Source organism: Hylobates moloch, unplaced genomic scaffold, assembly GCF_009828535.3.
Source record: "Hylobates moloch isolate HMO894 unplaced genomic scaffold, HMol_V3 SCAFFOLD_2, whole genome shotgun sequence".
In the NCBI taxonomy this organism is placed as follows: Eukaryota; Metazoa; Chordata; class Mammalia; order Primates; family Hylobatidae; genus Hylobates; species Hylobates moloch.
This window is the reverse complement of record NW_026652277.1, coordinates 142907971-142930494: the sequence shown is the minus strand read 5'-3', so window position 1 is coordinate 142930494 and position 22524 is coordinate 142907971. Positions and strand designations below refer to the sequence as shown.

General features: G+C 39.1%; 2 protein-coding genes across 11 annotated transcripts in view; one reads left to right on the top strand and one right to left on the bottom strand.

Annotated features, from left to right (window-relative positions):
- Positions 1–13674, top strand: part of HDDC2 (HD domain containing 2) — a 77353-nt gene extending 63679 nt beyond the window's left edge. Inside the window, exons 8-10 of one of the 4 annotated variants that reach the window (XR_004248841.2) lie at positions 10470–10608; positions 11693–11943; positions 12281–13674. The gene's annotated coding sequence lies outside the window, so the exon portion shown is untranslated. Of the gene's footprint in view, positions 1–10469; positions 10609–11692; positions 11948–12280 lie in introns of all 4 variants that reach the window. The other 3 variants (XR_004248839.2, XR_009212482.1, XM_032158252.2) reach the window with 3 other exon arrangements.
- The window catches only part of TPD52L1 (TPD52 like 1), a 107286-nt gene that overhangs the window by 31663 nt on the left and 53099 nt on the right, over positions 1–22524 (bottom strand). For all 7 annotated transcript variants that reach the window (XM_032158294.2, XM_032158304.2, XM_032158346.2 and 4 more), the window contains exons 2-3: positions 12240–12355; positions 3199–3347 (exon numbers count right to left, since the gene is read on the bottom strand). In XM_032158294.2, the coding sequence (XP_032014185.1) occupies positions 3199–3347; positions 12240–12355 (265 nt within the window). The remainder of the gene's footprint in view (positions 1–3198; positions 3348–12239; positions 12356–22524) is intronic.

The window sequence follows — 22524 nt, the reverse complement described above, 5'->3', positions numbered from 1 at the left end:
ATATGAGGTGTAGATTTTGTCCTGGAATGGGTATCATAAACAGCACTAAGAGCAGGGGTTTAATTAATTCAGAGGGATACAGATTTTATCGCTCCTCCAAACATATGATTAAGATCCGCTGCCTTCCCTCAGCAACCAAGAGGAAAGGGTTGGAGACAGACCCTTTCCCCAAATTATATGGTTGATAGACTTATGCCTCCTCCTAAAGAGAGGGACTGGTTCTTCCCTACAAAGGAAAGTTCACTTCATTCCTAAAGGTTAGTGAGTTCATGACCATTTGTATTTATTAAGTAATCCCCAGGGAAATCTCATCTAGTCATCTAGTTTTCGATGTTATCTATATGCAGATGAATCCCAAATGTCCATCTCTGCCTTAAACTTTTCCCCTGAGTTGTCCTCTCAGTCTATAAATCTGTTTATCTATTAGGCATTTCAGACTTTATGGAGCCAAAACGAATTATTGGGCCTCTCCTCCAGACTTGTTTCTCAATCTTTCTCACAGCAGCAAATAATCACTTCATGCCTACAAAGTGTCAGATGCTGTCCTGCAGGCTTTACGAACATTAACTTACTGAATCTTCACTACCTATGGGATCGGTATTAAGATGATCCACTTCATGAATGCAGCAAGGCCTAGATTTCAACCCAAGCAGCCATGAGCCTAACCACAATGCTCGTAAACAGTTCCAACACTCACTCAGTAACCCAAGTCGAAGGCCTAGACATCACACTTGGTCCTATTTCCTTCATCATCCGCCTGCAAACCACTGTTGATCTGTCCTCCAAATCCTTTCTATCCCCCTTGTCCATGATTTTGTCAAATAAACAAACAAACAACAACAACAACAAAACTCAAACTCTGTCTTCCTAACTAGACTCTAAACTCCATAACCCCAGAATAAATCTAGGCTATTCATCCAGCAAAATGCTTTACATTAAGTAGACTACCTGGCTATAAAACCTATTAGTTTTTCAAACATGGAAAAACACAAATTAGACATTATCCCCTGTGGGAAGAGGCTAGAAGCCTTCCTTGAACTTACCAGCTCTATTTCCAGTCCCAGGAGGAATATGAGTCTCTCCCCTCCCTTCCCCTAGCAGACCTTGCACAAACTTGGCACTCCCTCTGCTCAGACATTCCCACCTCCCTGCCAGGCACCTCTCTCCTTCAGCAACAAAACTGCCAGCATTGCCCCGCCTTCCATTTGGTTAGTTTACCTATGCAATGTGATTAGGAAGGCCATGCAGGAAGGTCGTCCTGGTACTTATACCCCACAGCAAAGTTCAGACAAGTGTATACAAAACCCTCAGGCCTGGATTAAATACAGAGGTGACCAAACCCAGAGAATTAGAGCTTGTTCAGCTTTACACTGTCAGGGCCATTAATTGGTATTGGCCACGAAAGTGGAAAGACAGAGGCCAAAACTACTGACAGATAAGCTTATTTAATTTAATGCCTAAAATCCAGGTATCCTTTCAGGAGATTGTTCATATGGTGTTGCAATTTATCTTTTAAATTGATGCACATCAATGTGTGGTTTCTTATTTTTTCCTGTAATTGCCATCATTAGTTTGGGGAAGGCTGGTTAACTTCTGGAGATAAACTGACAAGCTTCCTGGCTCCATTCTGCCTGACTCTGGGCTGTGCCCTGAACCTATCTGGTTGAGTCCTTAGGGGGCACAAGCATAGAGCCCAATAGGACTGGTAGGCCATATTTAGAGGGAGAAAAACATTCTCATTCTTATGGAAACTAAGGAAGTTGGGGAGATGTCATGCTCGTTTTAGACCCAATTCCTCATACAAAGGACATCTTCTCATAGCAGCAAAAAGTCTTACATCTTAGTTCTTAGGAACCAGCAGGCAAAGTTGGCTGCTGGCAAAACTGAAATAATTGCTGTCAATTATTGGTACCTCTTCCTACCATCAGGTCTCTCTATGCCTAGAAGAAAGAGAGAAAAATCGACTCCCACTTAGGTATTAGGAATGCAATATCTTTACCTTCCAAAGTGTGACAGTAGAGAAGAAAATGCATAACCCAAAGACAATGTCTTAATGGTGAAATTTGGGACTAAAGTTAGGCCTAGGGATAAAGCCTCTGTGATTTCCTCACCAGCCCCTAACCCCCAATACACAAAAAGAAGAAAAATCACATCACATATGTGGAGTTCTCCCCTTTGGTACAAGACCCCCTGGCAGTTAACTCAACTTTGCAACATTAGAAAAGTACCATCATCATTAAATATTTCATGCAACTTAAGAATAATCTAATAAAAAAAGTGTGATTATAGAATAATCGAGATTATTCTATAACTTACCTAACACTAGACAGGATGATAATGGCAAAGCAAAAACCATTTCTTCTTCTTTTTTTCTTTTGAGACAGAGTCTCCCTCTGTTGCCAGGCTGGAGTGCAGTGGCGCCATCTCAACTCATTGCAACCTCCGCCTCCTGGGTTCAAGGGATTCCCCTGCCTCAGCCTCCCGAGTAGCTGGGATTACAGGGGCATGCCACCACATCCAGCTGATTTTTTGTATTTTTTAGTAGAGACGGGGTTTCACCATGTTAGCCAGGATGGTCTTGATCTCCTGACCTTGTGATCCATCCGCCTCGGCTTCCCAAAGTGCTGGGATTACAGGGCCAAAACTGTAATCTAAACCCAGCTCTAAAACTGGTCTAAACCCAGCTCTAAATATTCCCTAGAATAGGGAGAATGAAAAGTGCAAAACAAAAGATGAGAAGTACAAGGATTTCTTTGTAAATCAATTGCCAACAAGTCAGTATTGAAACTGCCAACCACTTTTGGAAGACATACATAGTGAGTGTCAAGTGTGCTGAGGAGAAAACACCTTCCCATTTATAGTTTTTATGAGAAAAAGTTTTAAAAAAAGTATATTTGACAAATGTTTAAAAATATAAAGAGAAAAACATTTAAACAATAAAACCTAATGAAAGTAGTCTGAGTGAAAACAGAGTTTCAGTGAACAGAGTTTTATTTCATGAAGCTACTTTATAGAATCTGCTTCACATGCAACATACTTAATGATTATTCACATTTCTTTGCTTTGCTTTTAGAGAAAGTATTTTTTTTTTCCTAGCTTCATGTGCCAAATCAGCCTTGTAGGAAAAATGAAACAAAATACAACAGAGTGAGGAGCCAGCAGGCTGAGTTAATAAAACACTGTTCATATGATACTTACGCAGTGGTAGTCTGCATGTCATGCCAGCTTTTGCTGAAGTTCTGTTTTAATTCATTCATCAGGTTCATGCCGAGCTTTTGTTTTATCTCAACTAGATGCCTTTCTTTCGCTGACAAAACTTGTCGTAGTGTTGTAATTTCGTCTTCTAGCTACAAGGAGGAGGGGAAATGGTGGGGGAAAATGTCAGACCAGCAAAAAAGGATACTTACAGAAGCTCTGGGTATTCCAAAGCAGCCTCTGACCCTCCTATTTATACAATCCCACATGTAGGTTTGCCAAACACACCCCATACAGATGATAGTCTAATATCTCAAAGTAGAAACAGAATTTTTCATTTTAATGATTATAGAAGTAATCTATGCTGCTTGTTAAAAAAAAAAAAAGTCAGATTGTACAGAAAAACATAAACCAGAAAATAAAAATCACCTGTATCCTGCTAGGAAATAGCTACTGCTTATTTTTTGGTTTCTAAACTTCCAAATGTTCTTTCTATAAGTTGTATATAGACATAATTTTTGAACAAAAATTGGTTTTCTACTGTACCCTTATTTTATATAACTTCTTCTCAAGTGTCACTTTATTTATTTATTTTAAAGAGACAGGGTCTCACTATGTTGACCAGGCTGGTCTCAAACTCTTGGCCTCAAGGGATTCTCCTGTCTTGGCCTCCCAAAGTGTTGGGATTACAGACGTGAGCCACCACACCTGGCCTCAGTGTAGTTTATTTTTTGCCAACCACACACAGTTGCATTGGTGCAGGAATGGAACTGGCAGACAATGGGGTTTTGCCAAGCTAATGCCTTAAGAAAGGAAGGAACAAGGGATTAGAGGATGTATGTAAAAGAGTGATTTGTGTTGATTTTTCTTTTTAACAGTTTTATTGACCTGTAACTGTCATACAATAAGCTGCAGACATTTAAAGTGTATATGTATAATTTGTAAGTTTTAACATATGTATCTACCCGTGAAGCCATTATCACAATCAAGGAAGTGAACATATTCATCACCTTTTACTTGCTTCTTGTTCTTCCTCCCTCCCTCTTCTTTCCTTTCCCCCAATCCACTCTCACCAGACAGCCACTGACTTACTTTCTTTCCCTAGGGTTTAGTTTGCAGATATTTACTAGAATTTTATACAAATTGAATCATAGGGTATATACTCATTTTTGCTTGGCTTTGTAGATAGTTATTTTACATTCATCTATGTTGCTGCACTATCAATGCTTCTTCCCCTTTTTTTGCAGAGTAGTATTCCATTGAATGGATATGCCATGGTGTGTTGTTTATTTGCCTGTTGAAGGGCATTTAGGTTAGGCTAATGCAAATAAACCTGCTGTGAACATTCATGTACAAGGCTTCCTATGGACATATTTCCTCTTTCCCCTGTGCTACAGAAAAGCAGATCTCTTCAGCATTATAAAATTGCTCTTGCAAATGCAATTTCTAACAAAAGAGCTCTGTAAAGTACTCAGATTTTGGAAAGTGCTGTTCTATCCTGTGAAAATAAATCTGAATAAATCACAAAGTCTTTGATTTTAATTAGTTGTCATACTCTATAATACATTGCTCTGGTATCAGTGCTTACATTTACATCTTTGTTTTCTGAAAAACAGAAAACAAATTTTGTGACTTTTCCTTGTTAAGCCAGAGAAGAATCATTAGAACTACCTTAGTATCCCACACACATGGAGGTAATAAAAGTCTGTCACTTTAGTAGATTTCTTACTAAATTTTTTTAAAAAGGAGCAACTGTGGCTCATTTACATGTAAAGTGTCACTCTACTTCGGACCACAAGCTGCATCACACCAACCCTGTCAGGCTGTCAGTCATCTTGCAAATGTGTTCCTTGGATCATCAGAGTCACAGCTCCTAGGAAAGCAGCTCAAAAAGGGCATCTGCCTTTGCAAAAACAAAACATGCAATAAAACCCCCAGTCTTTCACTAGCCCCAATAGTGAACAGACAGAAATGGTTTTGTGAACCTTTATATACACAGATAATCACGTAAGCAAAACAAGCAGAAATACTGAATCACAAGCATCTTAAATACCACAGTAAGAAGCAGCAATATCTTGGGGTTTTTAATATTAGCAAAATGTCCTGGCAATTTAACATTATCCATTTCTTTATGTTCATGGAACATGTTTTATACGTATATGGACATCTTTCTAAAATCTAAAGTGAATTATATATTCTACAAACATAGTATAATCAATAGAACCCTGTCTTTCCTTGATGAGCAAGAGTCTTCAGTGTGCATACATACACTGATTACTGTAAAAGGAGTATATTTAGGGACCACCAAAGAGAATAATGCTTTTAGTCTCTCCATTAAATGAGAATACACTGTTATTTTAAAATTAAGCCCTTCTTTTCTTTTGTTATCATGACATATTTCTCTTTTTCATCTTTGTCAATGTGTCCTCCTCCATTTAATCTGCTGCCCAATATTTCTCATGGTTGTATCTCTTGCTCTTTTACCACAGAAAATGCTTGGGGTTCATGTCAGCCTTTTATTCTCTATTAAAAAGGCCATTTCTGCTTTCTTTCATTTAGAGTGACTGAAATTACTGGGAGTCTGGGTTTTTTTGGGGTGGGGTATATTGAGTGTTACAGTATTTTCCACTGTGTAAAAAAATAAGGGGAAAATTTTAACTTGCTGAAATAAATTACAGATGTACACAAGGAGAAAGAGGCTTGAAAGCCTTAATATTCTCAACCTCATAGCCATGGAGCCCCATAAGTGTATTAAAAACCATGAGGGGCTGTGGATTATTCATTTGTTATCTGGAGGTGGGGAGTGAGTAAAGGATTCAGAGCTACCAGTAAATTTTTAATAAAATCTTGATCCCCCAAAAGTGATAGAAACATTAAAGTGACCAATTTAACAAAAATCATTCTAAAAAAAAAGAAATACAAAGTCCCACACTTAATAATTTAAAAATTCAGGCACACTTTAAAAGACACATATGGGGAAGAGACCTCTAATAATGAAGACATGAAGTCGGCTACTTAAGTTGGGGTGTATTCTCAGATTCTATAATAAAATTCTAACCATTTCAATGCAATATAAAGACACACTTCTCAAAATGTTCAGAGTATTTATCAGACATCTAAATATATGCCAAAAACTCTATTAAGCAAATCCCAAAAGTTGGAAAAACAGACAATCTTTAATTACATTAACTTGTAAGTTTCCAAAGGGCCAACGACCTCTCTTTGCACAGAACCAAGAGTCCTGCCACAATGAGGTCTTTAATTACAAATACCTTAAAGGCTGCTGCTGATGAACTTCAATCCTTTATTTGACTGAGATCGTTTGGTCTAGTTATCTCAGTGGTTCTCAACTTCAGTTTAAATAAGAGAGTATATTTAAAATGCAGATTCCCAGGCATCTGCTGCCTTTTAATGCCCTGAGAGTTCAAGGCCTTAGATTTGGTGGAGCCAGACTACTTATATTATTTAGCAAGCATCCTCAGACATTCTGATACAAGTAGTATGGAAATTCTATATTGTAAGTACTTCTGTAAGCCACGTCCAATCTGGAATGAGATGAAGTGCAAGTAAATCACGTTAATGAATTAAAGTATTTAATATATCTTTTCCTTTTAATTTTAAATAATTATTTCTGCATTGCAAATTAATGGCCTAGTTCTTTGGTTTCTTGACTCCCTAGAAGATCTCCTTGTAGGATGAATATTTATGCCCAATATCAGATATTTAAACTTGATTATTTAAATATGAATTAACAGGAAAATAACAAGTGTTGACAAAGATGTGGAGGCATTGGAACCTTTGTACATTACTGGTAGGAATGTAAAATAGTTCTACCACTGTGGAAAACAGTCGCACAGTTTCTCAGAAAGTTAAACACAGAATTAATTTCCCCAGGACTCAGCAATTCCACTGTTAGGTATATACCCCAAAGAACTGAGAACGGGTACTCAAACAAATACATGGACACACATGTTCATAGCAGCACTATTCACAATAGACCAAAGGTGACTACAGCCCAAATGTCCATCAAGAGGTGAATGGATAAATAAATTGTAGTAGATAAATAAAATGGAATATTACTCAGCCATAAAAACAATGAAGTACTAAAACATGCTACAACATGGATGAACCTCAAAAACATCAGGCTAAGTGAAAGATGCCAGACACAAAAGGTCACATATTGTATGATTCCATTTATATGAAATATCAAGAATAGGTAAGCCCATAGAGACAGAATGATGACTGGCGGCTGCCAGAGGCTGGGAAGTGGGAAATGGAAGCAACTGCTTAATGAGTACAAGTTTCCTTTCAGATGTGGTGGTTACACAACACAACATTGTGAGTGCACTAAATGCCACTGAATTGGTCACTTTAAAATGGATAAGTTTATGTTATATAAATTTATCTAAAGAAAAATGCAAAAAAGTGAACTAACTAGTCTGAATTAGCTAATGAATTAGCTTCAGTATGAAATTTATAAAACTTGTTTTTCTGTTTTATCTGCTAGATTACATAAAATTTCTAACTGCAACCCAGAAGGAAAAATATTTTCATAAACTAGGCATCATCAGTATGTTGTTTAGGAGTAACCACATTTGGTCTTATGTGCACGTGGCTTCAAGGCCTGCCTCTCTGGGCTACTTCTGCCTTTGGCTAAGAGACCCAAGATTAAAATGCAGATACTGTCTAAGAGGGGCAAAACAATAAGATATTATGGTTACGAACACATTAGCTGTTCACTAGCTCAGTCCAGAAAGAGTTAAGGTCTTCAGGAAGGAGCTGAGAGAGAGAGAGAGGCCCAGAGCCTAAGGCACTTCTTTGCAAGTGTAAGACACTGTTAGCTTGAGGGCACTGTGTGTTCTTGGGGACTGCACAGACCAGAGGAAGAGGAAAGAGCCAAAGGAGAGATTGAGAGAGCATGAAAATAGTCTTTACTTACTTGATAATGCTGTCTGGTATTTTTCCTATTCCTATTAATGCCTATTTCTCTTAAGTCATCTTATCTCAGGGACATTGGCAGTACTTGATTGTTATATAATCACAAATTTACAGTACTAATGCCAAAACTTTATCCTTTTCAAAAGGCAAGACACATTATGAAATACTAAACAGTAAATGCAGCTTAGTGAAATTAAAGTGGGAGTGGGATGATAGTGGCACAGAATGATTGGGCAAGTGTATTTAAAGAGAGAGAGAAAGAAAAAAAAAAACCAGATGTGTAAAGACTTCAGAAAAGGTGTCTGGTCATAAGACCAATGAGAATAAATATCTGAAACAAAAGATTACTTCTATATTTATTGATAAGGTTTGTAAAAAAAAGAGCATATTCTACTTTTGGCATTTACAAATATAAATGTTTGCTTAAAATATAAAATAACTCAAGCTAATTATAAATATTAATTACGTTCCTTCTATGCATGAACCACTGCACCAGATCAGAGGTGATATTGGCCTCACACTTGACGAACTTTAAAAAAGATACATATTGCATGACCACAACAATAAATTAAAGATCAAGTTATGTTAAAAGAGATTCCTTTTTTTTTTTTGAGGTGGAGTCTCACCCTGTTGCCTAGGCTGGAGTGCAGTGGCACGATCTTGGCTCACTGCAACCTCCACCTCCTGGGTTCAAGCAATTCTTGTGCCTCAGCCTCCCGAGTAGCTGGGATTATAGGCATGTGCCACCATGCCTGACTAACTTTTGTACTTTTAGTAGAGACAGGGGTTCTCCATGCTGGCCAGGCTGGTCTCGAACTCCTGACCTCTGGTGATCCCCCCCACCTTGGCCTCCCAAAGTGCTGGGATTACAGGCCTGAGCCACCACAGCTGGCCAAGAGATTCCTCTTTTAAAATGCTGAATTTGTCCAAGATGTAAGCCTTTTGGACACTAATGGCTTATTTTATGTTTCCTACCAAAAGAAGTCTTCCTCTTGCCAGCACTTGGTAAGCACACAAAAATATGTTGGCTGTGTGGGAGAATGGGGTTATGAGATTGGTTGAAGTCTAAGGGCAACCTCATGGGAATATTATCAACAAGATAATGAGGATAAGACAGAGGGGAGGGAAGAGAAAGAGAGCTGGGAGGAAGGAATCCGGCATAGCCAGAAAGCAGTAGGAGGTGTCAACCTGAAATAATAAAATGGATCAGAATCCAGTTTAAGAGTTAATTCAAGTGAAAAGCTAAGGATAGACATCTGGGAAACACAGACTCTAAAGGAATGTGGTTAGTGCTACGAAGCTGAAAAGTTAAGGTCTTATTTACATAGGCAGAAAACAAAGAAATGTAATAGGATTACAGCATTTCCCGTATATTGCTGGTTTATGAGTTACAGCAATTTGATTAGTTACAGCTTGTTTTCTTTTTCTTTTCCAATTTAAAAGTATATGTTTAACATTACATCTTAGACAATCTAAGGTGTTTGTGTAAGAGAATAAAGAGGGAAGATAATCTTTAATAAAAGAGGTCTTCTCTGGCACCCTTTAGTCTTTTATAGCATTTTACAAAACAATGTAGGTAACGAAAAGGCTAGTCTATAATCAGAGAAACAGGTTAGAGCTGCCTAGGTCACAGCTGCTTGTTATGTGACTCAGGTCCCATAATCACATTCCTTTAAGGCTCAAAATAATTTAAAGTCCCAACAGCTTTTATTTTGAATTATTTATTTCACAGAAGAGACGAGGAAAGTAGGGAGAGGAAGGAAACAAAGAAGAGGCTGGACACCTGGCACACTCAAGACCTCTTTTCAGCAAAGCAGTCAGGGGTCAGAAGTCCTTGTACACACAGGTCTTGCTTTGGATCATGACCACAACTGAGTGCCTGACTCCAAGGCCGTCATCTAATAGGCTGGTCTCCGAGGTATCTTTGGTACCCAAGGAGCTAACAAACCCAGTAGGATCTCTCCTCAGACAGAAAGAGGAATTGTTTGTGACCAGGGGCCCATAAAGAATCTCTGTGGAGATTTGGGGCAGAGGGGCTGACTGTATAGGATGCCTCAGTTCTTCATAAGGCCAGCAGTGAGACTGCAGAGATGGCTTTCTGTGTGTCCTTGTTAAAATTAAATCCTAGCATTGAAGGTAAAATCGGAATGCATATGTGATATCAAAGAACTTGAGTTCCTGTGTCCACACATCCGCATGCACACTTGTAAAAGGGTAAGGAAAGCTGTTTTAAAAACAGAATGAGCATAAAGCACAGGTGGCCTGACGTGGAGAAGGAGAAAGAGAAATGTGAAGAAGAAAAATCGCAAAGATACACTTTCTCTGCTTTTCACCAGGCCTGAGGCAGACAGCTGTGCTCATGTGCCCCTGGAAGTCACGATACTACCTTTGGCAGCATGCGGTACTTCTTCATCTCTGAAGAACCCAGAAATAAGAGCCAGGAAGCATGGAGGCTAGTGCAAAACATGAATCCTGGTAACTTGAACACAGTAACAAAGAGTCTGGTGTTATTTCTAGAAGTCAGGTTCAAAAACTCTTAGGAGTGAAATGTTCTGGAAGTGTATTACTGTGGCCAAATGAAACAGGAATTTCTGAAAACACTTCTAGTTTTTTATATTCATGGGGCATCCATTTAAAACCAACACTTACTTTTTTCTTGATTATAAAAGTAATATCATGATCACTGTTGACATTTAGAAAATAGAGAATGTACAAAAATCAGCATATATTAGTATATGTATGTATGTATACCCCAGTAATCCTAGAGCCCAGAAAAATAAAAATCGAGGCATTTTATAGAAATTGGTCAGTTACAGACATTGTGCCTAAACTTAAACTAGCATTATCACCATGATGGAGTGAAGTTTTAGCTTAGACTCAGTTGGCTTACCCCACTCTGCAGAACATGACATTTGGACCCTGCAGTTGACATGAACTAATCATGAGCCAGAATTTCAGGCCATAAGAATATGTGGAGTCAGTCCATTATCTGTTAATGCTAACTTTGGTCTGTGCACTCTGGTATGTGCAGCCACTCAGTGGCCACAGACAGACCCAGCTAAAGATTTGAGGCACAGTGCTTACTGAAATCATTTTTGGTTATACCAGAGGAACGTGCTGCTCTTTCATTTTGAAATGAAATTAACTTGGAGGTGTGTCTTGTAAAAGCACCTAAAAGTCTTTAATGTGAGCTGTCATAGACAAACACTATCAGGAGGTTAGAACTCAGAGTTCAGAGTGGACAAAGTGGGGAGAGGGTAAGGTAGAGCTCAGAGCTGTGTCCTCAGCCTGTGGAGAGGCCAAAGCAGGAGGGCCAAGCCTTGCTTCTGTGGGAACAGGATCTTCCTGGCCTATGAGCCAGGACACAGAATGGGGAGGGAATGTTGGCCTCAGCTCCTCTGGCTCTGCTGCTTCCTCCTACTCAAGGAGCCCTTTCTACAACACTCTCCTCCTAGAAAGTAAAGGCTTGTCAGCAAAGTGTCTAAAGTGGGTATTGCAAGCAAAAGACTTGAACAAAGACATGTATTCACAATGAGCCTGACATCCTCCTCCTCCCTAGGTCCGGATCCCCACAGCAGCTCCACAAGATCTAATTAGGCCTCGATGAAGCATCGCTTTCGTCTCTACCCCCAGAGCTTTATTTTTCTGCCAAAAAGTACACAACTTATAAATTCAGTTGCTTCTATGATTGACTTTTTCATTTAAAAAATCATTTCAAAGTAATCGTTGAGCTAAGTTGCTGACCTAAACCAGAACCGATCTTCAAAAGGATCTTGCACCTGTAACATGGTCTGGAATGAATTCTGTCAGGTTTGTAAGTATTATTCCCATAGTATTCTGAGAGTAAAAGGAATGAGAAGTGCATATGTAAAACTAGTTATTATTGTTGCTTAAGCAGCTCAATGATTCATTCTACAACTGTAACTAACAGGTAATAGATAACAGTAGAAAAATACCCTGGAAAAATGAATCATCTTGTAATGTATTCATTTATAAATTTTATTAAATGAAAGACAACATCATTACAATATGGCACTTATATCAAACTAATAATAACTCTCAAGATCCAGAGATAGAAATAGCAACAATAAGATTACTAAACATACCTGAACTAACTCTGCTTTTAATTCTTCCTTTTCCTCCTCAGAGAGCATGCTAGAGAAGTCAGCACTGGCTACTGCATCTTCATCTCTTCCTTGCAATGGTTCAGTCTCCAGCAAACCTTTAGGCAAAATTGATAAAACAGAAGGCAATTCTTAAAGTGAATTTAAACCAACTTCTGCTTCCATAGTGTGGAGGACTAGATGCACTGACAGACCCTCCCACTGAAAAACAACTAAAAATTCCAGAAAAGACAAAAATCCTCCTAAATGTGTGATGAACTCCAAGAAAGCAAAGAATACCAAGAAGCCAAAAAAAAAAAAAAAAAATTAAGAGAAAATGAGAAGGCAGAGATGTAAACAGGACAAGCTTTCAGGGAGGTCTACATTTACCACCTTGGTGAATTCCAGCTTAGCTCTTCACTGTCTCATGTGGTGTAAGGGCAGAGGACAAAGCCCAAGGCCTGCCCATGGAGAGGGGTTTAATGTGAGATTCCTGTGTAAATTGCAGGCCCCAAGGGCTGCACCCTGAGAGTCAGGTGAACTAGAAATAAATACCTTCATTCTTCACACAGGGATCTGAAAGGCAAGTTGCCCATCTTGAAACTCAGGACTGAATGGACAGAGAAAAAAATCCTCCCCTGAGAACTCATGACCCTGAGTGGGACTGCATGGGAAAGCAGCTTGCAACTTGAATGCACACTACCTGGGTGGTCCAAAACAACCTCGAGGTTAGAATTTAAAATATGAAGGCCTTTTTTCCACTGCAGATGTGGCTCGAAGCAGCTGGAGCTGTGAGGAACCATCACTGACAAACTGACTCTGGCAGAGGAAAATATGGGAAGAGCCGGGGTTCTTGATGCCATCATTGTGCCTTGGGTTAATCCAGAAGATCTTCTAACTTGTTATGTGAGATAAATGACTTATTATGTAAAATATAAAGAAGTTCCCTGGTAGGGCCCCTCAACATCTGGCTGACTCAAATGCCTGTGTTCTCCAGGGAACCCAGGAAACAGGCCCACACTCAGAGAGAAACTTCATCTATGACATGATTCAAGTCAGAGCTGGCATTTATACCTCTGTGGGGAAAGAAAATGAGACATTCAGATACAAGGGAGTCCCTGGAGAAACTCCCACTGGCCTGAGCACTGGAAGAACAGGTTGAGCCATGGAAGTTTGTGCCGTTTTTAGGGGGTAGGAGTCTGGCCTTTCTTTTTCCAGGGTGGTAACTGGGAATTCTATCTGTGAGATGGGGATTTGTTAACAGGAAGCTCTCTTGCTTTGCTGAGTTTTTTTCCTTTTCACCCAATAAATTCCATTTTTCTCACCCTTCAAAGTGTCTGCAAGCCTAATCTTTCATGGTCGTGTGACATGGACCCGTTTTTAGCTGAACTAAGGAGAAAGTCCTACAACAGAAGAGTTTTTAATAGATTGTCCTGGAACAGTTATCTCTACAGAAAAAAACACATTGGGCACCTTTAAACCATTCACAGGGACAAAACTATAAACATTTTAGAAGACAATCTAGGAGTTTATGTTTATGAACCTCTGGTTAGGAAGGGACTTCTGAAGACACAAAAAGGCAAACCATGAAAAACGGACGAACAAGATTAAGAATGTCTCTTTATCAAAGACGCTATATGGAAAATGAAAAGACAAGCCACTAATTGGAAGAAGATATCTCTCACATATATAACTAAAAAGATTTGTTCCCAATATATACAGAATTCCTACAGACCCACTTTAAAACCAGAAATAATCCAATAGAAACATGGGTCAAAAGACCTGAACAGATGATTTGTAGACAGAAATCGCAAATGTTAATAAACCCAAGAAAAAATGCTTGACTTCACTGATGCAAACATGCTTGACTTCACTGATGCTCAGGGAAATACAAATTAAATTAGTTCACGCTCAGTAGATGAGCAAAAATTTACAAGTCTGACATTACTAAATGTTGGTGACTATGCAAAGATAGAAACTCTCATATACTGCTGGCAAGAATATAAATAGATAAAAATAATTGGAAAATGATTTAGCATGATCTACATTATATATTAAAATTGAACATTCACATACCCTATAACCCAGCAATCCCACTATGTATAGACCTGAAGCAATCTACATGAGCATTAGATGTTATACATGCACATCAGACGCCATTAATAAAAGCTTTCATAGTATCAACAAACTGTAAGTCACACAAAAGTTCATAAACAGGACAATACATAAGTATACTGTGGTGCATTTCCATGATAAAGACTTGACAATAGCAAAATGAGTGAACTATCACTATACACACTACATAGATAAAACTCGGAAATAAGATATTGAGTGAAAAACACAAGTTGCAGAAGAATAAGTATAATTCTACTTAATGAAGTACAAAAGCATACAAAACTAAAATATTACTTAGGAATTAAATTATAAATAAAAGAAAAGCAATAATAAAAAATTCAGGACTGTGGTTTACTCAAGGTAGAGAGGAAAGGAGAAAGGAGTGGAGGATCCCATAGGGCAGAGGTCCCCAACTCCCGCACCATGGACCAGTACCAGTCTGCTACCTGTTAGGAACCAGTCCACACCACGGGAGGTGAGAGGTGTGCGAGCTGGCAAAGCTTCATCTGTATTTATGGCCACTCCCCACTGCTTGCATTGCCCCCTAAGCTCTGCCTCCCATCAGATCAGTAGCAACATAAGATTCTCATAGGACCGTGAACCCTATTGTGAACTGCGCATGCGAGGGATCTAGCTTGCGTGCTCCTTATGAGAATCTAGTGCCTGATGATCTGTCACTGTCTCTTGTTTCCCCCAGATGGGACTGTCTAGTTGTAAGAAAACAAGCTCAGGGCTCCCACTGATTTTACGTTATGGCGAGTTGTATAATTATTTCATTATATATTACAATGTAATAATAATAGAAATAAAATACACAATGAAAGTAATGTGCTTGAATCATCCCAAAAACATCACCGCCACCCTATGTCTGTGGAAAAATTATCATCCACGAAACCAGTTCCTGGTTTCGAAAAGGTTGCCAAAAAGGTTGGGGACTGCTGCCTTAGGGAACTCTTACAGGATCAATGGTCATACTCCATTTCTGGACACTGACTTTCTGTTCATGACTATTTTCTCCACTTTACCTTTATATTGTAAATATTCTCTTGTGTACTTATAATTATTTAATAAACAAATGAAATGGATTTTGTCTAAAGTAAAAAGAAAAAGGTAAATAATTATCCTACAAAATCAGAACATTTTAGATAAAGAGAAGAAAAATATGGCTCAAGTGTGTATAGTTCTGAAGCTGTCCCTTCTCTTGAGTCCCTGGTATTCACATCCTTATGTCTGAATCAATAGTGTGCCATTGGCACCCTGATGTCACTGCCACCACGGTAACAAACATTAGTAAACATGGCATATTGCTGATCCACGTTCATCAGATCCTCATCCCTTCTCTCTATGCCAGAAGCCAGTTTCAATGCTAAGTAATTTCCTTTTTCATAAGTAATATCTGATCATCCTAGAAGACAGTAAAATTATCCATTATTAATTAAAATCAACATTAATCATATTACCCAGAAATTGGTATTTTGATCCTTCCTTTCTGGTATTTCTTCTGAGCATAGGTGTCTTAATATTTTCATATATATATATATATATATATATATATATATATATATACTGAATTTACTGTTGCAAACTTGGTTTATTTATTCAATAGGATATTATGAATATCTTTTCATGTCTAAAGACACACATATACATTTATATATTTTCAATGGTTGTGCATTATTTTGTCTTATGGATGATTAATAATTTACCCTGTTTGCTGGGAAGCTGCAGTGAACATCTCCTAGCTAAGTCATTAGGTGTTTCGTGATGACTTCCTATCCATTGGATTACTCAGTCAAATGGCATGGACATTTTGTAACCTACTGCTAAACTATCACCCAGAAAGTCTGTACCAGTTTTATGCAACATCAGCAACCTATGAGACTACAGACTCAAGAGAATGTAGAGAACAGCCTCTTGGTAAAACAATGTAACTTACAGGTCATTTAACATTTTAGTCAGTGCTCTAGGATAACTATCTAAACCAGGAATCAGCAGCAATTCCAAGCACAGCTATGAAAGATAGACCCAGAAGGTAGGCTCCGCCCCACCCCTGCACTGGGGGTCAGGAGACAGTCCTGGGGATACTGTAACACACTGTGGACTTCTCCCCACTCAGCCTGGCCCAAGGAGTTACAGATACTGCTTAAACTTAGCTGGATTCTCAATCTTCTCTATCTTCATAGCGTGAGAAGACATGGTCCAGGGAATAAACAACAGTTCCAGGTCCTTAGACTTTTCAAGACATCAAACATCTTTAGTACCTTCTATATTCTAGGAAGAAAAGAAAGTTCAAAACCCTGTTTAACTGGTAATACATGAATTGGGAACCTTCGAGTGAATCTAGGGAAAGACAGACCCAGCACCCAGCTGGTAGCTTCCACTTTTCAGTGGAGGAGGTGCATAAACCTTACAAAGTGAGAAACTTTTACGTGCAATAAAATATATAGAATTGTTTTAATAAAGGTAACAAATAATCATAGATCTGATTATAATCTAGTAATTGCACTTCTCCTTTGGCCAGGTGAGGTCTGTGGAAAACAGGTGGGCTTTAAAATATTTGTCAAATGTTACTATGTGCCTGTTTTCACTATACCTACAGTTAGCCAGTGATGACTCCATTTAAGTCTCCCATGCAGAGCTGAACACCACCACAAATTAAACCGGCTCCAGCTGAGAAGTCACAATGGTCACTGTGGTCTGCTCCCAGCCTTGCTGATGAAGACCTGCATTCATGGGACCTGGGGCTCAGTCCCAAGTTGCTGGGCTTTAACTAAAGCTAGTCTGGCACCAAAGCCTATGCCCTTCCCTGTCTTAAGCCATCTGAAGAATGTAGGCAAAATCTTGGCAAGCATGAATCAAGAGATCAGCTTTAGATTAAAGTGCCTCCTTCAACCTTGCAATGAAATCACTCATTGGCATCCACACACTTACAGCGCATGCTGGCAAGCTCTCCTGTGGAGTAGGTGATGGCTTCATGGCCATGATTGAAACAATACAGAGGACTGGGAGTTAAAATGATTACAAACTATGATTTTGGATCAGTGGCCATATCCTGCATTGTTGGCAAATATGTAAAAGTTGCAGAATCGCTTTTGAATAGTAAAATAATCTTGCACTGTATTAGAAAATTAAATAAGTCCAACTGTGTAACCAAGCAAAGGGAGGAAAGCATATACTTTCAAAAAGAATACAAAATTATCCTGGGACTTAATAAAAGAAGGAATGCAATAAAGTAGCTTATATGAAAATTTTCCATGTTTTAAATAATAGATTTAAGACTGTAATATTTGTTACTTAATTATATTTTCTTTATGATGTTTGGTAAAAATAACCTCAAGCATTCCTTAACATAAAACTTCAAAATATCTACATGTATGCCCCAAGGGAAAAATTATTGAGCTAATCGTATTACTGTTGGATTTATGATTATCTTTAAGACCACAAAAAATCTAACACGAGTCAATTCCAGATGGAAATTAAAGATATAAAACAAGTTTATTTATTAGAATTGTACTTTCTGTGCATTTACTAAAAGTACTACATTGACCTAGATATTATTTCTTAAGAACGTTCATCATTGAACAGCATGCTTTTCCTTCATTTGCTAACAACTCGTATCTCGTCTATTATTGAATCAGGTGTGTAGTAGAAAGGTCTTTTAAGTGTGTTTTATTCCTGTTGCCCTGAAGTTTTGGCAGAGGCTTCAAATGCCAAGATCAATACCACGGGAGATGTATATCCCCAAATCCTAAAGCCAGTGCTTGAAATCTAATGCGTGAACTCTAATGCGTGACATGCTGAAAGAGTTTAAAAGTGGTTCTCCTGGGGCTGGGGATCACCTACTTGAACCTTTGTGAGTGGGATGAGAGTGGAGCAGGGAAATCTGCATACACAGATGAGCAATCATAAAACACAAGTCATACTCTCACCCCCTGGAAATCACCACTGCAACACTCGGGCACATTTCTCTGGATCTGTTCCTACATATTGCAGCACAGACTTTTTTTTTCTCACATTTAACATCTTTGAAATCAGGATGGCTTTCATAATCAATTATGTCTTGCAATTAATTGACAGCACTTTTTCTTTCTTAGTGATATATAAAACAATGGGTATTTTACATCTTTAACATATATGTTACACGATAGATAGATAGATAGATAGATAGATAGATAGATAGATAGATAGATAGATAGATAGACAGACAGATCCATATATCTAAACATGAAATCGCAGTATTTTGTAACTTGATTTTTTTCAGACAACTTTCTCTGGCTATTCTTCTCATCTCTTCTAAAACCTGACCATATCAAAGGTTCCCAATTGGTCCCCTAATTTATTTAGAGCTAGTTTGCTCAAACCAGTATTCAATAAAAAACTACATACTTGCCTAATTATGTGCCTTAAGTGTCTTTACCTGACTTATGACTCATGGAAGAGACCTGGCTCTGTCCTGCAGAATTCATCCCGATATTTTGCTTAATGATCCATCAGGTGATTGCAAGATAGTATAGTGATATTGGAAAGGGTATAACTTTGGGAAACAAACCAATCTCAGGAATAATTCCAGCTCCACCCCTTTTCAACTTTGTAACTGTGATAGTTGAAATCTCAGTCTTTTCATCTGTAAAATGGGGATAATAATGCCTACCCACAAGAATAAATTGTGAGAGATTACAGTTTTGTAAAATGCCTAGCACAGTGTCTGGCATATAATAATCAGTTAGCACATTAGCTCCCAATCTGGTCGTACTTGAACATTCTTCCTTGATCAGAATTATCTATAAAATTGAAGCCCTATAGAAGAAAGAACAGAAGCTATTATTCTGTCCTCAAGAAGCAAAAATATTTCACTGTGGTGCCACCTGCATATATACCTTAAGTAACACCAGTACATGGCAGTCTGCAATTACATACAAAATGAATGCCTTGGAGAAATACAAACCCACAGGCTATGTTCAGTTTCTTATTCTGGCTTAATCTGTTTGATACTTAGAAGGGAGCCCTATGGTCATTTGGCATTACCTTCTCTGGCTATTGCTTAATGGACTGAGATGGGCATCCGACCCAGGGGTATTCTCTGGATTCCTCTGTTGGGATTTTGGGCCAAGAGACACAGGAGAGTTAAGTGGAGTAAGATTAAATCAGGTATTGGTAGGACAGTAGTGTAGCCCTCAGTGTTCCCCGGAGCTCCCTTAGGTCATTTGTGAGTTCATTCGTTCATTCATTCATACATTCATTTAACGAACACTTATTAAGAATCTATTAAGTGCTATGCAGGTCTCTGAGCTCACTGGAATTTATAATTTGGCCTGGCCTGAGGCCTGATTATTTGACTTCTCCTGAACGTCCATAAGCTTTCTCTTTATCCTAAAAATAAGTCTCATTTTTCATTGGCACTAGTCTGAATGTCATGTTCTTTTTTTCAAAGAAGAGCTCTGAGTTAAACAGAGACTAATAATATCATAGAATTCAGGCGAAAGAGAGATCATTATGAACTCTCTATCAAGTTTCATCTCTGTGTCTTCAATGACTTGCCATGACCTCAAATTAAATTAATTAAAAATTCAATAAATTATTTGTTGCCCCAATCTGGCTTCCTCTAAGCCTGCAGAGGTCACTTTGTCTTCTGTACAGTTTTTAAGATCTTGTCTGCAATAAATGGTCTAGAAGTCTAAACCATACCTGAACAATATGACAATTTCCTTCTTTGCTTTCCCTGAGCCCAGCCCCCTTCACTCTGAAGAGGGCCAGGTGTGGGACACTAGTGAACAGGCTACACAGTGCCCCCAGCACACCTCAACACAGCGGCATTGTTAAGGCATTTGGACTCTCTGAGACAGATGGAACTGTAGCTACCAGTTGTTGCTCTGTGGTCTCTATTTGGATTCTGAAGACAGGTCTGGTAATTAAGATGTGGTCTTTCAATAGTTTACCTGGAAATATTCTCTACATGCATAGAGAGAAGTTCAGGGATGCTGGCTCAACCACAAGAGCCAGAGACCCTTCTGGGACTATAGTGAATATCCCTGGAGAGACCAACCAGGAATTTCCTGGAGGTGAGGGTACGAGACTGGTTTCCTGGAATCTCCTGAAGCTTGGCATAGACCTCATGACTGTGGGCTTGTCTATAAGCTATGTTCGTCTTCATCTGCCCTGAGAAATGCCAGATGGGCGTTCTCTACTCCAGTGTTTGAGGCTGAGTTCAATGTGCCTACCCCTTCATGGCTAGGGCCTCCTGAGAGCATAGGCCAAGCTGGAACCCATGGTTTCATTTGTGTCATGTGGCCATAGATGGCAGCCAAGGGTTATATGTCTCCAAGTTGATGATATCAGTCACTAGGGATTAAGCCTGAAGTCAAGGATCTAAAACAAGTTGGGCTGCCAGTATCAGAGATCAAGGCTGTGTACGGGAAATAAATAAAGCTGTGTCAGAGGCACATGGTAGAGATAAGATTTTGAGACTCTGAAGACAGTGCTCAGCATTGCTTGCCTCAGCAGCTCAGCATAGGCTTCTACAGCTTTGAGCTACACCTTGGGCCTGCTGGCTTATTCCTGCCCTAGGGATTGAAAGGTTCTCTTCACTGGTGTGAGGGCTCAGGACTCAGACTCTCCCTGGGAGTGCTGTCACTACACAGCACTCTCTGAGCACCTGGCCCACTCTCAGGCATTTACGACTTTTTCTCCTGGGTTATGTCTATTTGATTACTTGTCTTACCTCCCTTACTACCATGTAAGCAACTGAATGATAGAAAATCAGTTTTGTTCACCATGAAACCTCCACATGTCCTAGCATGAGGGTGTAAGGGCAGACCACAGCTAAAGGCAAATGTACTCACTGTGCCTGGAGCCACCAATAAGAAAATGTCTCTAAAAACAGTAACCCAGGATAAGCCACCTGACTGTCATACTAAAGTGCGCAAAAAAAAAAAAAAAAAAAAGGCATTAGTTGATAACAGATGTCAAGAGACTGCAAGGGTGATGCTCCCTCCTCCACCAATCCCTTCTGGGAACTATCCATCCTTCTTATAGGAAGAGTTGCTTGCATCTTCTCCTTCAGATTGATGTCCTCTGACAGATAGCAGTTTTACTCCTCTTCCCCAGGCCCTAATCCTTTTTCCTCTGTCCTAGGAAACTATCTGAGATGACTATGTTTATTCCTCCTTATCCCCAGCTGAATCCTAATAACATGGATAAAGAATTGTTATCAGGCTACTCTTTGTTGCTCTCTAATGATATTTCTTGGCCTTGAGGGAAGTTAATGAGGGACTCAAGACCTTCAATTGCAACCAAGCAGTATAAATAATCTACTGTTCTTAAACTTTGTTGAGTTCTTCTCTATGAGTCATGCCCAAATATATCCTGAAACTCAGACAAAGGATCTGCCCTGACTCTGAAACTATATTGAAAAAGGGATAACTGCTGCTACCACTGCAGGAACTTTCTCGAAGCAGCTGCTCGATTACTTCTCTTAAGGGAAGAAGTGGAATAAATGTGTGTGTTTCTTTTTAACCACATGCTATGTTCCAGGTGTGGTACATATCTTATCTTGCCTCGTCCTCCCCAGAAACACATTAGGCAGGTGGCATCAAGCACTATAAAGGGTCTGAGATTTTGCTCAACTTGCAAGCTAACAAGTTAGTCCGCAACAGTGTCATGGATGCTGGCAGAAGATTCCAGACTCCTAGATCAGAGACTCATGGCACAGCAAATAGCACGAACATCGTGTTCCAGTGGGTTCCCCTTGCTACCAAGTCCCATGGAGGGTGAAATGGAGGGACCTAGGTGGATGCTGCACAAGCAATGGGTTTGCATCTCAGCTGAAGAACCCTGGGCTCAGGGAATCGGAATCTTTTCTAATAGGCAGTAAGCAAACCTTTGCTCTGGAGGAAGAAGCAAAACTGACTTCTGCTCTAGAAAGAGACACTGCCTCTGTCTTCCAACATTGTTCACTATAAAGAAATTTGAATGGATAGTCCAGAAAAAAGACCATCAGTGTCCCTGCTTACAAAATGTGTAGAAACACAAGAGATCTATGGAGAATCGTCTTCCATAGGTGACATTTCCTCATTTTCCAAAAAGGAAATGATGGTTCAGAAAGTTAAATAAATTGCCCAAACTCACATAACTGATGAGTGGTGAACTTGAGATTTTAATGCAAATCTGTTAGGTT